General features: G+C 39.0%; 1 protein-coding gene across 1 annotated transcript in view; it reads left to right on the top strand.

Annotated features, from left to right (window-relative positions):
• The window catches only part of LOC128519672 (ADP-ribosyl cyclase/cyclic ADP-ribose hydrolase 1-like), a 44,135-nt gene that overhangs the window by 13,525 nt on the left and 16,182 nt on the right, over positions 1–14,428 (top strand). The window contains exons 2-3 of the mRNA XM_053493490.1: positions 8,250–8,283; positions 12,514–12,541. Coding sequence (XP_053349465.1) covers positions 8,250–8,283; positions 12,514–12,541 — 62 coding nt within the window. The remainder of the gene's footprint in view (positions 1–8,249; positions 8,284–12,513; positions 12,542–14,428) is intronic.

Below are 14,428 nucleotides of genomic sequence, written 5' to 3'. Positions count from 1 at the left end.
TTCATCGATTCCGGTGCCGCTGGTAACTTCATTGACTCAACTTATGCCAAAGAATTGGGGATGAAGATCGAGGCGTTATCCCAGCCGGTTCACATCACTTCGGTGGACGGTCGGCCCCTCTCATCCAGCCCTATCACTCACCAGACCCAACTCATCACCTTCATAATCGATCAACACCAGGAACAGCTCTAACTTCACCTCACCTCCATCTCATCTCCTCCCATCATCCTCGGCTACCCGTGGATAAGTGTAATAACAATGGGTCAGTAATTGTTAGGGCAGGTCTCTAAAAACTTCTTGGATATGCAGATTATTGGTTTGAATGACGGCACTAATCAGAGATCACTCTGATGTTCTAGCTGGTGTGCATGTCCTCCAAGCATTCTTTCAGGAATTTTGTGTGACTTAGAAGCTTTTTATGAGTTACCCACAGCTGTAGTAAGATATTCTGTCAGGAGGGATGGTCTATAGTGTTGCCAGTGAAGACAGTCTTGAAATTTTTTCTTCAAATTGGTGAATCCTGAAAGTCCTGTCAGGTTCACAGTCAGTCGCTGCTGTGAAGAGTTTGTGTGCACTTTACCTGTCTGATGGCCTGGGCAGAGGTGTCAAGTAACGAAGTACAAATACTTCGTTAGATTACTTAAGTATAAATTTTGGGTATCTATACTTTACTGGAGTAGTTATTTTTCAGCTGACTTTTTATTTCTACTCCTTACATTTTCACACAATTATCTGTACTATCTACTCCTAACATTTTAAAAATAGCCTTGTTACTCCTTTTTTATTTCAGCTTGTCATTCAAAAACCAAACAAAAAAAAAGAACATCCGGATAAATCGCGCCATCCAGATAGAGCAAATTTGATTGTGGTTGGATGATAAGTATAAACATACCATTTCGACACCCTAATGGTTGGTATGCGATCCATCGCACCTGCAAATGACGTCACGTCACACACTCCAGCAAGGACGTTTGAATAAAATAGCATTTTCGGTTGATAAGGTTGTGATAAGTCCACGAAGATGTCCGTGATAGAGACTTAAGATTCGAGCGAAATGTCACAACCAAGCACCAGCGAGGAAGGTAACAGCTTCAGGAAGGTAACAGGAATTATATATATATATATATATATATATATATATATATATATATATATATATATATATATTATTTATTTATTTATTTTTGTGATTAATCACTTGGATCAACCATTTATTCTGACAGCCCTAATGTTTATTGTAGACAACCATACAAGGGGGGTAATTGTTACAAAGCCTGCCCTCGGTACACTAATTTTTTTTTTTTTTATGATTGTTTATTAATTGTAGAACAAAGCCAGCTTACCTAGCTAGCAACAACTATATACAAGCCAGGGTTTGCATTAACAGAAAGTACATGAGACCATAAATGAGAAAAAAAAAAAAATTCTAGGGTGACAAACAACCTACCTACAACTGGGATGTAGTACTATTTGCCTTACAGTACAGTTTAGTCTATCTAGTTATTATAATAGAAAGTTTTTCAATGAACTCAGACCATGCTTTGATTGTATGGGGTTTAGCTCTGTTCATCCTTGCTGTAGAGCGCTCTAGCAGCGCAATATTTTTTAATTCTATAAGCCACATTTTATCCGCTGGGAATGTGGGTTCGTGCCACATTGAGAAAATAACCTTCTTGGCTGCAGTCAGTGCAGTATGAAATATCCAACGTTGGTAAACGTTTAAATTAAGGTCGTAGTCATCATTCAATAAACAAATATTGGGGTATTTAAGAATAAACCTATCACAGAGTTCAGAGATTGTTCGACAAACCTTATCCCAAAATAAACTGATAATTGGACAGTCAAAGAACATATGCATGTAAGTCCCCACCATATTTGAATTACACAATGTACAGGTACACTAATTTTCTTGTACAGTATGTTGCCTTCACAGATTCCTGCAGCTAAGCTTGAATGTACATTTACATTCCATTTGAAGTTTGACTTTTTGCACCATTAAAATACTTATAGGCAACTAGTTATCATATCTTCTTCTCCATAAAACATGTTAATGCTCAGTAGTACACATATATGGTTCTTTAATGTATTTGCATTGTACTAAAATGCATTCTTTTTCAATTGCCATATACAGTATCCCAAATCACTATGGCCGTTAAAAAATACAACAAAAAAAACAACACATTTTTCTTTTTTTTAATGAGGTGTTAGTGCAGTATATAGGCATAGGTATATGCATAGGTATATGTGCCGTGGCACAGCCTAAGCTTTTATCCTTAATGCTTTTTTCCCCCTTACATTACTTTTACTTTTGTACTTCAAGCTTATTAAAAAGTATCAAGAGTTGATACTTCAACTTCTAAAGAAGTCTTTTTAAACCCTAGTATCTATACTTCTACTCAAGTAATGAATGTGAATGCTTTTGACACCACTGGGCCTGGGGCAGATTGGCTTTCAGTTCTTAGGAAAGGATAGTGAAAGGACATACTGTATGCCTGAGTTGGAGAGAGGAAATCTACTGACTGAAAGTTATTGACATAATTTTGCTTTATTTAGCCATTGTGTTTTGATGAAAGATCTTAGAATTGATAATGAATTCAGGTGAATTGCCTGAGGAGTTTTTCTTATCAACAGAAAAATGTAACTTTTTAAATAACAACTATTATTTTTTAGCATTAGAAGTACAATCATCAAAGTGTAGTTGATGTTACACAAAGTCATTAACAACCTATAGGACAGGTGTCCTTGCTGGATACTCATACAAATGTTGCAGCATTGTCTGGATGGATAAATATTTCCTACTGTATTTACAACTAATTACAAATTTATCAAAAGACTGAAATGGTTAACTTAAAAAATTTGCTAAATTTTGTGTTGTGACATTTTGTGAAACTCAAGTTTTCAGTATATCTAACTCAAGGTTAGCCCTCTGTGGGGAAGACTTGCTAACTAATAATTTACCTTTTGCTGAAATTTTTAAAAATGGCACAATGGTGTAGTGATTATAACTGTAACCTTGCATCTTTGGGGTTGAGGTGTCCCTCATTTTTAGGTCTGTGTGTGTGAAATTAATAAGAATTTTCCAATTGCATGTGGCGGCACAGTGGATTAATGGTCGCCTTGCACCTCCAGGTCTCAGGTTAGTTTACTGCCTCGGGGTCTGTATGTATTGAGTTTGAATGTTCTCCCTGTGCTTGGTGGGTTTCCTCTGGGTGCGCCAGTTTCCTCTCACTGTCCAAAGACATGCAGATTAGGCTTATTGTCATTCCAAATTGCCTGTAGTGTGTAAATGCGCATGTGAATGTTGACCCTTATGTCCTACCATGGTCAGAAAATGGAAATTCAATGGTAATCACCATTGGCCTCCATGCTTCCTAGGTGTACTACAGAAATTCCTGGATGGATGGATGGATGTATAGAGATGCCCATAGTGTGTGAGAATGTGTGTGTACTGTATGTGCTTGTTTCCTGCGATGTGGTGGCACCACATCCTGGGTAACCCCTGCCTTATGTCTCAAGTTACTTGAGATAGGCTCCAGGCCCATTCCACAGGATAAACAGTATGTTAAATGAATGAGCACTTCTATGCATGCCAAGAATCAGACATGGTAGTGTGTTTGTTGCCCATTAAAGCAGATGCCGAAAACACAGTTCACATTGCAAATAGTTTAATTATTAATAGTCTGATACTCATGGTTTAGAACACATACAAGGCATATAAAACAGTGATGACATAATCCAAAATATAATGTTAAGTAAAAAAAAAAAGAAAAACATCTACAACTTCCAAACAGAAAAGAACAGAAATATGTACAGTATTTATTACCCAATTTCACAAGCACTTTAAAGCAGGTTAACTGAATCTGTTGTTGATTATAGGTTCTCTGGAATTTCATAGGTTAGCTATTAAGTTATTATTATAACAGACTCACCCATTAATTTGGAGAACCAGAAATTCAATTCCACTATTCAGTGTTGAAATCGAAACAACCAACTTTTAGACAAAAAAAACCTAATGCTTAACTTTTAACACTGCTGAACGTTGACCTGGACAGAAACAACCCCAGACCATAACATTACCCTCCACAGGCTTGTACAGTCGACAATAGCCATTAGGTTACAACAGGGTAAATCTGGACCATATGACTTTTTTTTTTTTCCAATTCTTCACAATCCATTAACTGCAGTTCTCTTTTAGAATGCCAAGCCCTTATCTGCACACCTGGATTTCTGCGAGAAGGTTGTGATAACAATGGCATATTTAGTTACTTTCATTAATTCAAAAGCACATATTAGATACAGTATATAAAGTTTAAACAATTCTGTTAACTAGAAAGGATTTTATCTGTAAAAAATGAGCACAATATAAATTATTCAATTTGTTTGATAGGGGTTATAGCAGGTGTCACAATAGCATAATGGTTAGCACTGTGACCTCGCACCTTCAGGGTCAATTAGTCGATTCCAGCCTAGGGTCTGTGTGCATAGGGTTTGAAAGTTTGTCCTGTGCTTGGTGGGTGGAACATTGCTGGAATAAGTTCTGGTTCTTCTTTGCAAGTGACAACGATCTCTTTTTTATTTCTATTTTGGCACTAATTTAAGACAGCTTACAACCACAAAGCACACTATACCCACCAAGCACAGGGAAAACACGCAAACCCCATGCACGATTCTTCCTCATCTAGTGGTATTTAAGTACGTGAAACTACAGTTGACAGCACCTTGGCTCATTTTAGCACTAATAGATACAGGCAAACTTTTTTTGTAAAATGTCGACCACTTTACTATGATTGGCTGCAAGAATTAAATTTTGTTAAGTCTTTGTTAAGATTGGTTAAGTCTTTTTAACTCTGATATGATCTTATTCTACTGCATGAAGATGGGACAATAATGCAACAAGTATTTAGCACATTTAAGCACAATATCAGTGGTGATTGGTGATCTAAATGCTAGCAAAAGCACTTCAGCCCTTACTCACCCTTGTTATTTTGAAACAGTGCTACAGTATGTGTGGTATTTTTGATGCATGTCTTAATTGCCACACTAGAAACTTATGCTTTTGTGTTAGGCGTCATGCCTCCTCTGATTGAGGCATGCTGCCACACTTACTAAGAATTACACACTGAAACTAATTAACACAGAATTTGTGACCTTGGGGTAAATTGTAAAGTGTAAGCGAAGTTAACAATTTGAAGTGGACTTTTAAGATTTATAGGGCAATTTTTGTATGAAAGTGTCTTGAGTGAGTGTAGCCTTTTTTTCTAGTATTTCTTGCACAGCCAGAGGCCAGGGTTACATCTAGTTTTAAAATGAAATTTAAATAATAAAATGATTATCCTCTCTGGAGAAGACAGGGGTAGCTGCAGATCGGAGTAATGGGCGTGTCGAAAGGTTGGGGCGAGCCGAAAGGTCTTTATAATTGGTTGCGCAAGTTGCCTGTTTCACACAAAGGCTAATATTAAACGCTATTGTTCTTTCTAATGCGTTTAAGTAATGCAGCCAACATAAGCCTCTATATTATATTCCATTATATTTTTGTAAAATATAGATATTACAAATATTCCTTTCTAAACATTCTACTGTGTTGCCACGGGGTCCTGACGTCATCCTCGCGCATTTAAGTCATGGTCGTGGCTAGAAGGGATATATAGCTCTGACTGTATTGGATCGTTTTTCACGTCTAAACCTAATCCTTTCTGTCATACTGTACAAAAAGTTTTATTTTTGTACAGTGAGTGAAAAATATCGTTAGATTGATATGCGCATGCCCAATAGCTAGAGCTGTATTCCTTCTAGCCTTACCCGTATTAAACCCATAATCAAAATCAAATTACAATTATTTAAAAGAATATAGTACCATAAGCTGTTCATAAAATGTACGTAATTTTAACATTTTTGCAATACTATTAACTTTGTATTGGTTAAACAAGACCAAAAAAAAGTTACAGAATTAGTCATTTAGAATGTTTTGAACTGACAGTTGTTTTTCTGTAGTTTAACTAAAAGTGCATGAACACTAAAAACACATTGCCTGATAGGGACAAATATGGTTCATAAAACACCACAATAAGCAGGAGGAGTAATTCAATTCAATTCAATTTTATTTGTATAGCGCTTTTAGCAATTTTCATTGCCGCAAAGCAGCTTTACATAGTCAAAAGAATTATTTAAGTTTGTATGAAATGTGAATTTGTATGAATCAAAATGGTCAGTTTGTCCCTGGTGAGCAAGCCGAGGGCGACAGTGGCAAGGAAAAACTCCCTGAGATGGTAATAGGAAGAAACCTTGAGAGGAACCAGACTCAACAGGGAACCCATCCTCATTTGGGTGAAACAGAAAGCAGTAAATTATCTGCATTTATACAGTGTGTAGGGTGGGAGGCAGTTCAGCTATAATAGCTGATGTTAATTGATGTTAATATGGAGTCCAGGTAGTTATTGAAGACCCAGGTAGACTTGTAAGAAGTTCCAGTCATGAACTATCGAACTGTCAAGTCCCCAGAGAAACAGTTGCCAACACCAGTCAAGGCCAGAACCATTTTCTAGGTAGAGAGAATCATTCCCAGACACCAGACGCATCCCAGAGAGACACACGGGGCATCCATGTGACGAGATCTTCAGCCAGAAGCGGGGCACCAGGATGGGTCAGACAGGTCCGGAGGGCAGAGGGAGTCTGGATCACTGGCAGCTCAGGAACGACATGTGTAGCTCGACAAAGAGAAAGAGAAAGAGTGAAAGGGGGGGACAGGAGGAGAGAGGAAAAAGAAAGAGGGGGGAAAGAGAAGAAGAGGAGAGATGGCAGTTAGGTATGGTCACAGTCACACAATGTATAATGTGAATGTATATTAACTGTAGAGTGCAAGCAGAGACTCCGGCAGGACTAACTATGACAGCATAACTAAAAGGGAGAGCCAGAAGGAAACACAAACATGAGGGCTTCCTGACATGTAAAGCAAACAATCACCTCACCGTCAGCAAACCTGAGTGATCAATGAGAGTGAGGAAGACAGCATCCAAACATACCAGTTCACCATAATACTCTACGTCCATGAGTCCCCCAGATCTGCTCCTTTACCTATGGCAAATCTATTTATAAAAATGCTTGGCTAAATAAATAGGTTTTTAGCCTGGACTTAAACACTGAGACTGTGTCTGAGTCCCGAACACTATTTGGAAGACTATTCCATAACTTTGGGGCTTTGTAAGAAAAAGCTCTGCCCCCAGCTGTATTTTTCATAATACGCGGTACTGACAAGCAGCCTGCATCCTTTGATCGAAGTAGGCGTGGCGGATCGTAAGACACTAGCAGTTCGCTCAGGTACTGCGGCGCGAGACCATTTAATGCTTTATATGTCAAGAGTAGTATTTTAAAATCAATGCGAAATTTCACAGGGAGCCAATGGAGTGAAGATAAGATAGGGGTGATGTGCTCATATCTTCTGGTTCTGGTGAGGACTCTCGCTGCTGCATTCTGGACTAGCTGAAGCTTATTTATGCATCTAGCTGAACAACCAGACAGTAAGGCATTACAATAGTCCAACCTAGAGGTGATAAAAGCATGAACTAGTTTTTCTGCGTCGTTTAGCGACAATAAATTTCTTATTCTGGCAATATTTCTGAGGTGAAAGAATGCTATCCTGGTAATATTATCTACATGTGCTTCAAATGAAAGGCTGGAATCAATAATCACACCAAGGTCTTTCACTGTTGCATTTGATGGAACAGAAAGGCCATCTAAAGTTACGGTGTGATCTAAAATTTTACTCCTAGCTGTATGCGGTCCTATGACTAGAACTTCTGTCTTATCCGGATTTAGCAGAAGGAAGTTAATTAGCATCCAATTTCTTATGTCCTGCACACAGAGTACAGTTTAGTAACCTTTGAAGTGGCACTAATTTAGTAAACAGACAATTTTAGCCAATAAAACATTTATTTAGTTTCAAATGTGGAGGCAGAGCTGCTCCATTTAAGAGCTTGTCTTTACAAGTTAAAATAATAATAATAATAAGCCCTCCACCCAATCTGCTTATTCATTCATGCTGTAGTAGCAGTCCATAGAACAGAATCTGTCAAACTCAAATCTGTGAACACTCCTTTCTGTCCGATGCCACAGTAATATGTGTCTGTCGACAACAATTAAACGAACAATTAAATGATGAAAATAAAGGAAAAAAAATTATTTATATTGACTAACCACACCAAGCATTACCGCCACCATGTTCTTCCACGCTATAGGTACTTACATATAAATAGGATTACCGCTGATTGGCCAATGCAGAAGCTTCATTCACCAATGAGAAACTTTTCGACACGCCCCCTACCGTTCGACACACCCCTACCTTTTGGCTCGCCCCCTACCTTTCGGCACGCTGATTGGCCAACGCAGAAGCTCCATTCACCAATAAGAAACCTTTCGACACGCTCCCTACCTTTTGGCACTCCCCCTACCTTTTGGCACTCCCCCTACCTTTCGGCACGCTGACTGGCCAACGCAGAAGCTTCTTTCACCAGTGAGAACACTTTCGACAGGCCTCCTACCGTTCGGCACGCCCGACCTTTCGGCGCGCCTTCTGCTTTAGCCTGCAGTTATCCCTACTTGCTCTGGAGGACCCAAATGCAGGGGATAGACAGATGAACAGCGCAAAGTGGCAGGATTCAAATGATGTGACAGCCGTGGCTGAAAAGGTGGAACAAAAGTTCCAGCTACCTTGTCCGTTAGCGCAGGAATGCTAAGCAAAGACATGGTCAAAAAAAAAGTCAGAGTTCAAAGCCGTGAAATCATTTGTGCAAGAATAAATCTGAAACACTAAGAAGAGTCATGTTTAAGAAGGCAGTGTGGCCATGGGCATAAAGCCAGCACCCCATACAAACTGAAAGCTAATTTGTTTTAGCTATCCACCATCCTGCTGTTATGGGTCGCCTACTGTATAAATGGCCCGGGACACTTCCACAAAAAAAATTCAGGGATAGTTTTCACTGCCCTGGACTTAAAGCAAGGGTAAAAAACTTTTGTCAAAGATGCCCAGGGGGTCAACAAAATGCACCTTGGAAGCCTACTTCTGTCCTCCTTATTCCATTACCTGCTATCTGCTTCCTGTACGAGTGAATTGGAATGGATTTGGTTGGGCCGCTTCCCAAGTCTACTAAGGGCGATGAGTACATCCTGGTTATTGTGGATTATTTCACTTGATACTCCAAGGCAGTTCCACTATGGAAGGCCACCTCAAAGAACATTGCAAAGGAGTTGGTACTCTTCTTTAGTCATGTGGGCTTACCTAAAGAACTCCTCACAGACCAAGGTACTCCTTTCATTTCTAAACTGTTATCGGATGTATGCCAACAGATCCGCCCCTTAGTATACAGTACCTACATCAGACTAATGACCTGGTATAGCGTTTTAATCATACACTAAAGAAAATGATATGGTCGAAAATGGGATTAACTTCTCCTATATGTACCCTTGGTACATATGGGAGGAGTGCGGTAACCCCACAGGCATCTACAGGTTTTACACCTTTCAAAATATTGTTTGGATGATGATTCTGCGGTCTGCTCAATGTGGCTAAGGAAGCATGGTAACAATGCTTCTTCTTAACAATGCAATGACTTCAGATGGTTGAACCAAGTCTCAGAGTTCAATGCCTACTCACTACCCCGAGTGGATGACCTTATTGACCAGGTAAAAAAAGCACACTTTATTTCGACATTAGATCCCACGAAGGGCTACTGGCAGGTCGCTCTTACTTTTGAGGCAAAAAAAAAAACCACGTTCAGTACCAGCCAAGGACACTGGAAAAACCAAGTAAGTCGCCACCGCACGTATGCGGCTGCCTACCTGGATGACGTAGTGGTCCACTCGAGTTCCTAGGAAGATCATCTCTTCCACTTAACTTAGATCCTCCAAGAACCCTGGAAAGCAGGTCTAACAGCTAATCTGAAGAAATGCCACCTAGAATTGACCGCGGCACAGAGTTCTCAAGCCGCAAAAGAGGAAAATTGAAGCAATACACTCAAATTCACAGCCCACAAAGAAGAAGCAGGTATGCGCTTTCCTCAAAAAAGGGCACCTGGAAAAGATGCACTGGTCGGAAAAATTAGAAACAGCATTTCAGCAACAAAGACCGACCTCACTAGCTCCCCGTCCTCGACCACCCCTTCATTGTCCGCATCAGTGTCAGGGATAGGAGCAGAACATCCCATCTTATACATAAGTAGAAAACTAACACTTGTAAAACAAAACTCTGCGGTTATAGAAAACGTATATATAGTGGCCACTGGTTCCCTTACCCAGTCTCTTGGTACTCTAGCAGACCTCACACAATTGTAAATACTGCCAGATGTCATTGCGAATGGTGGGCCACCAGGCAACTTCTAGAAGGCTCAGCAGGGTTTTTAGCCCCCTAGCTCTGCTAAGCCAGCGTCCACTGCCCGCCAAAAACTGGTTTCTCAGTTAATCGTGCTGTTAATAGATTCTCTACAATCCTGTTCTAACATGCCTATTTTTTCAGAAAGAGTCAATACATCCACCTTAAATTAATTAAGTTCTGTACAACATCCATAGTAGACATATGACCAACAATAACATCATTCTTAGAAGGTCTATCGGATATATACAATGAACTAATCAATGAAGTTATTTCGGCTGTAGGGTCCTAGCGTGTCCCAAATGCATCTAATGCAACATCTACATCATCCAATATATCACTATTAACTAAAAAGTCAGCCCTCCCGGCACCAATAGAGTTAGCATTAGCGTTAGCCATGTTAGCGTCCATTTTGCACAATCCCGGAAAATACCCCAAAAGCCAGATTCCCCATACATAAAAAACGTACTTCCGGTGTTGTATGGCCTTCTTACAAGTAAAGACGTGACACAACCATTTAAAACAAAACCCAAAGTGTATTAAGTGACAACAAACCAACAAACAAACAAGGTGCGCCAAAAATCTATATATACAAAATATATACAAATGTTAACAATGTGTGTGTGTGTATGTATGAATGTCCAAAGTCTGTGTTGTTATTGTTTGTGTACCATCTCCAACAAGATAAATCCACCAAAGAAAATGTCCAGACACGTCATCGGGATATCTTCACGCTGTCACTGCGCATACTCGCGGGAGCTTAATCCCAGAACCAAAACACAGACTATTGGGAACAAAATAACCATATCAGGTTCGTTTATACGGCCCGATAGTTTTATTTTTTATTTACCATTTTAATGTGGCCTATACAAACAACCCTGAATTACAAATTAATTCTGAATTATGATTATTTTTGACAGTGATTTTATTCCATATCGTGGCAGTAGATTTTGAAATCCAACCCAAAACACAGAATTACACACATCTTTTTTTTACGCACGATTATTTTTGACTGATTTTATTCCATATTTTTGACAGTGATTTTATTCCATACCACAACAGCTTACAGATACGGGATTTTGTGTGTTTGTTACAATACAACCGGGGCAGGGCGCTTGCGCCGAATCGATTCCTCTTCTCCAACATTCGTGGGCGTAATTTCGTAATTCGTCCGTGTAACAGAGGAGTTGTAAAAACAAGTTTTGTGTCTGTGAATAGTCAGATTCATTCATTTCAGAGTTGTACTGTAACACACACACAACAAAATCTCGTATCTGTAAGCTGTCGTGGCCGTAGATTTTGGACTCCAACTTAGACAAAAGGCAGAATTACACACAAATCTTTTAGTTATGCACAATTATTTTTTTGACAGTGATTTTATTCCATACTATGTGGCTGCGCTACACAATGTTTGTTAATTTTACACTTGCTGAATCATGCCACTGTACATTCCTGCTGACATGATCAACCTCTTCCAAAATCTCTGAGCTTTGACCAGCCCAGTCTGCTTGTCTGGTTTATTTAGCATTAGGGTTGTAACCCAGAATTTTTGGTTAGATCCGTGGTTCTCAAAGTGTGGGGCGCACACTTATACAATACATACATGACAGGTGAATACATACATGACAGGTGGGGCGCAATGAATGGGAGGGAATTAGTGGAAAATAATAGGAAAGTACCTATTCTAATTCATGCTTTTCTTTATTGACAATAAAGATCGGACACTCGAAACTTAGCAATCACACACAAAGAAATGGATCAGGCGCTGAACAGAAGGGAAGATCAATATCATTCTACGCTTTTTGTTGGTGTGCGGCTTTTTGCGATGATCCCTAAATCATTTGTTGTGCCGTAGAGAATAATGGTGTTTAATGTATAATTTAAGGCAAATATAGCTTAAAGACAATGTACAGTAGAGAGGAAATATACGTGGGTATCTTATTTGTGGGTTTATTTACGCAGCTATTGAATTCAGAGATGCAAATATGCGAATATAAAACTAACTTTACCGCGGACACAAGCTGGGTCAGTAGCAAACTGTATGTAGTGATGGGCTGGGCGATAAAACGATAACGATATGTATCGCGATAGACACGTGATCGATATCTTTAAAAAATGTGTTTGATAAAACGTTCGATAATTTTTATTCTTTGTCGGAAGAAAACAGAGGTCGCGAAGCTAGTTTGGTCACGATTCAGGAAGTATAAAAGGAGATTAGATGGTGCTTCCCATTGCTCAGTCATTGAGTCTGCCCATGCTGTTTCCGAGGCTTCGCCGGATCTTATTTAATTTTGGGTCCAATTCCTGATTGAGTGTGTGTTGCTAGAACGCGGTGTTAGCTTTTCCGCTTTATTTTGACGTTTCCTGCGGCATCAGCCCGTTAATTCATGCTCATGTGGTAATGGGAAAGACAAACAAGTCGATGCATGTCCATTCTTTTATTTTCTGCATTGTCAGGCAATATTGCAAACTTCCGGGTGGATTCCGTACTTAAATCGAACCAAAAACTACTAAAAGAAAACAGGTTCAGGCTCTATATTCCAGCTCATCTCACATTTCCGCGTTCACGCACATTGGACTGCATTACCCACAAAGCACTGGTTGCCTTGGACTACACTCCTGTAAACAGCTGCCGTAAAATCAACCTCTCTCCCGCAACAGCAGGTATAATTGTGTAAACTCTTGCTTTCAGCGTGATAGTTCTTTTCAAATTCAAATTTTATTTGTCACATACACAGTCATACACAGTACAATATGCAGTGAAATGCTTACACGACTGCCAGTGACCTTAAAAAAATAAAAGCTTATACATAAGAAAATAAATATGAATAAAAGAAATACGTTAAGAACAAAAATTAACTAGTAAAATATGCTGTACAAAAAAATATACTGTAATAAAAGTTAACATAATAATATTTTATATAATATAATAAAAATGTTAGAAAATAAGATTAACTAGTAAATTGAGAACAAAATATCAATATAACAGATATAGAAATATAGAAATAGAAATCTGTCAAAACTGAAATTTAGAAGTATAGAAGTTTGAAATGGCTTTGGTGTGCAAATATGCATAAAAAGTGACTTCGTAAGTGTCTTATTTAAAGTGAATTGTGCAGTCTTACAATGACTCGTGTGGTTATCCTGCCTGTTCACGCTATTTCAACGTTTGGATTTACCGTCCACGCTACAAGGGCTAACTGGTCTTCTGGTCCGCTTTCAGTTGCCCGTGACAGTTGCATTAACAAAGGCACTCGCTCTCTGGTAACCTACTGTAGCAGCGTAGGGAGTGATACACTAACGTCAATCATGTAACAGTATCACGTTTGGTTGCGCCATGTCGTTGTCTCATGCTGGTCTGCTGGATTCCTCTTCAAAAGCAGAAAATGCACTTATTTTATTACACTTTATTAAGCATCTGTTACATTTTCTTACATTTTGCACCTTAAATGTTAAGAGATAATTGTTAAGTGTTCATTGTGACTTTAGACTTATGTTTACATTTTAATTATTTGAGTTTTCCATGGTTATTGATATTTCTGTTTAAATAACTGAGGGGACTATGATCAGAGGAAGGTTAAGTTTAAAATAAAAATGTTTAAATGTAATATATTTTTCTCCTGGTCATTATTTTAAATAGGTCATAAAATATAAATAATTATCAATATCGACCGATATGAAACACTGATATCGTGATACAGTTTTCAGCCATATCGCCCAGCCCTATGTAGTGAGCATAATAACATCAATAGATACATTTGTAACATGGGCCAGAAAAAAGCAGGTGATTCAGCACTATCAACCTAATCAACCAAAAAGCCACTCGAAAGGAAAACATGATGAAGCCCATGTTGCGCTTGGATTCATGGTGGGGATGGTGGGGGCAGAGGAGAGACCTGTGCGTGTTTTGTGTCTTAAACCGCTGGCAGCTGACAGCATGAGACCCAACAAAGTAGGAAGACACTTAAAGACAACACACCACAGTCACGTTAATAAGCCACTCAACTTCTTTGAAAGAAAGCTCTAGATAAGTGACAAAGTAAGCCTGTTAAAACAATTGCACATGTT

The sequence above is a fragment of the Clarias gariepinus genome, chromosome 3, assembly GCF_024256425.1.
Source record: "Clarias gariepinus isolate MV-2021 ecotype Netherlands chromosome 3, CGAR_prim_01v2, whole genome shotgun sequence".
Taxonomy (NCBI): domain Eukaryota; kingdom Metazoa; phylum Chordata; class Actinopteri; order Siluriformes; family Clariidae; genus Clarias; species Clarias gariepinus.
The sequence above is the reverse complement of the archived record's forward strand: the minus strand, read 5'-3'. Positions and strand labels throughout refer to the sequence as shown.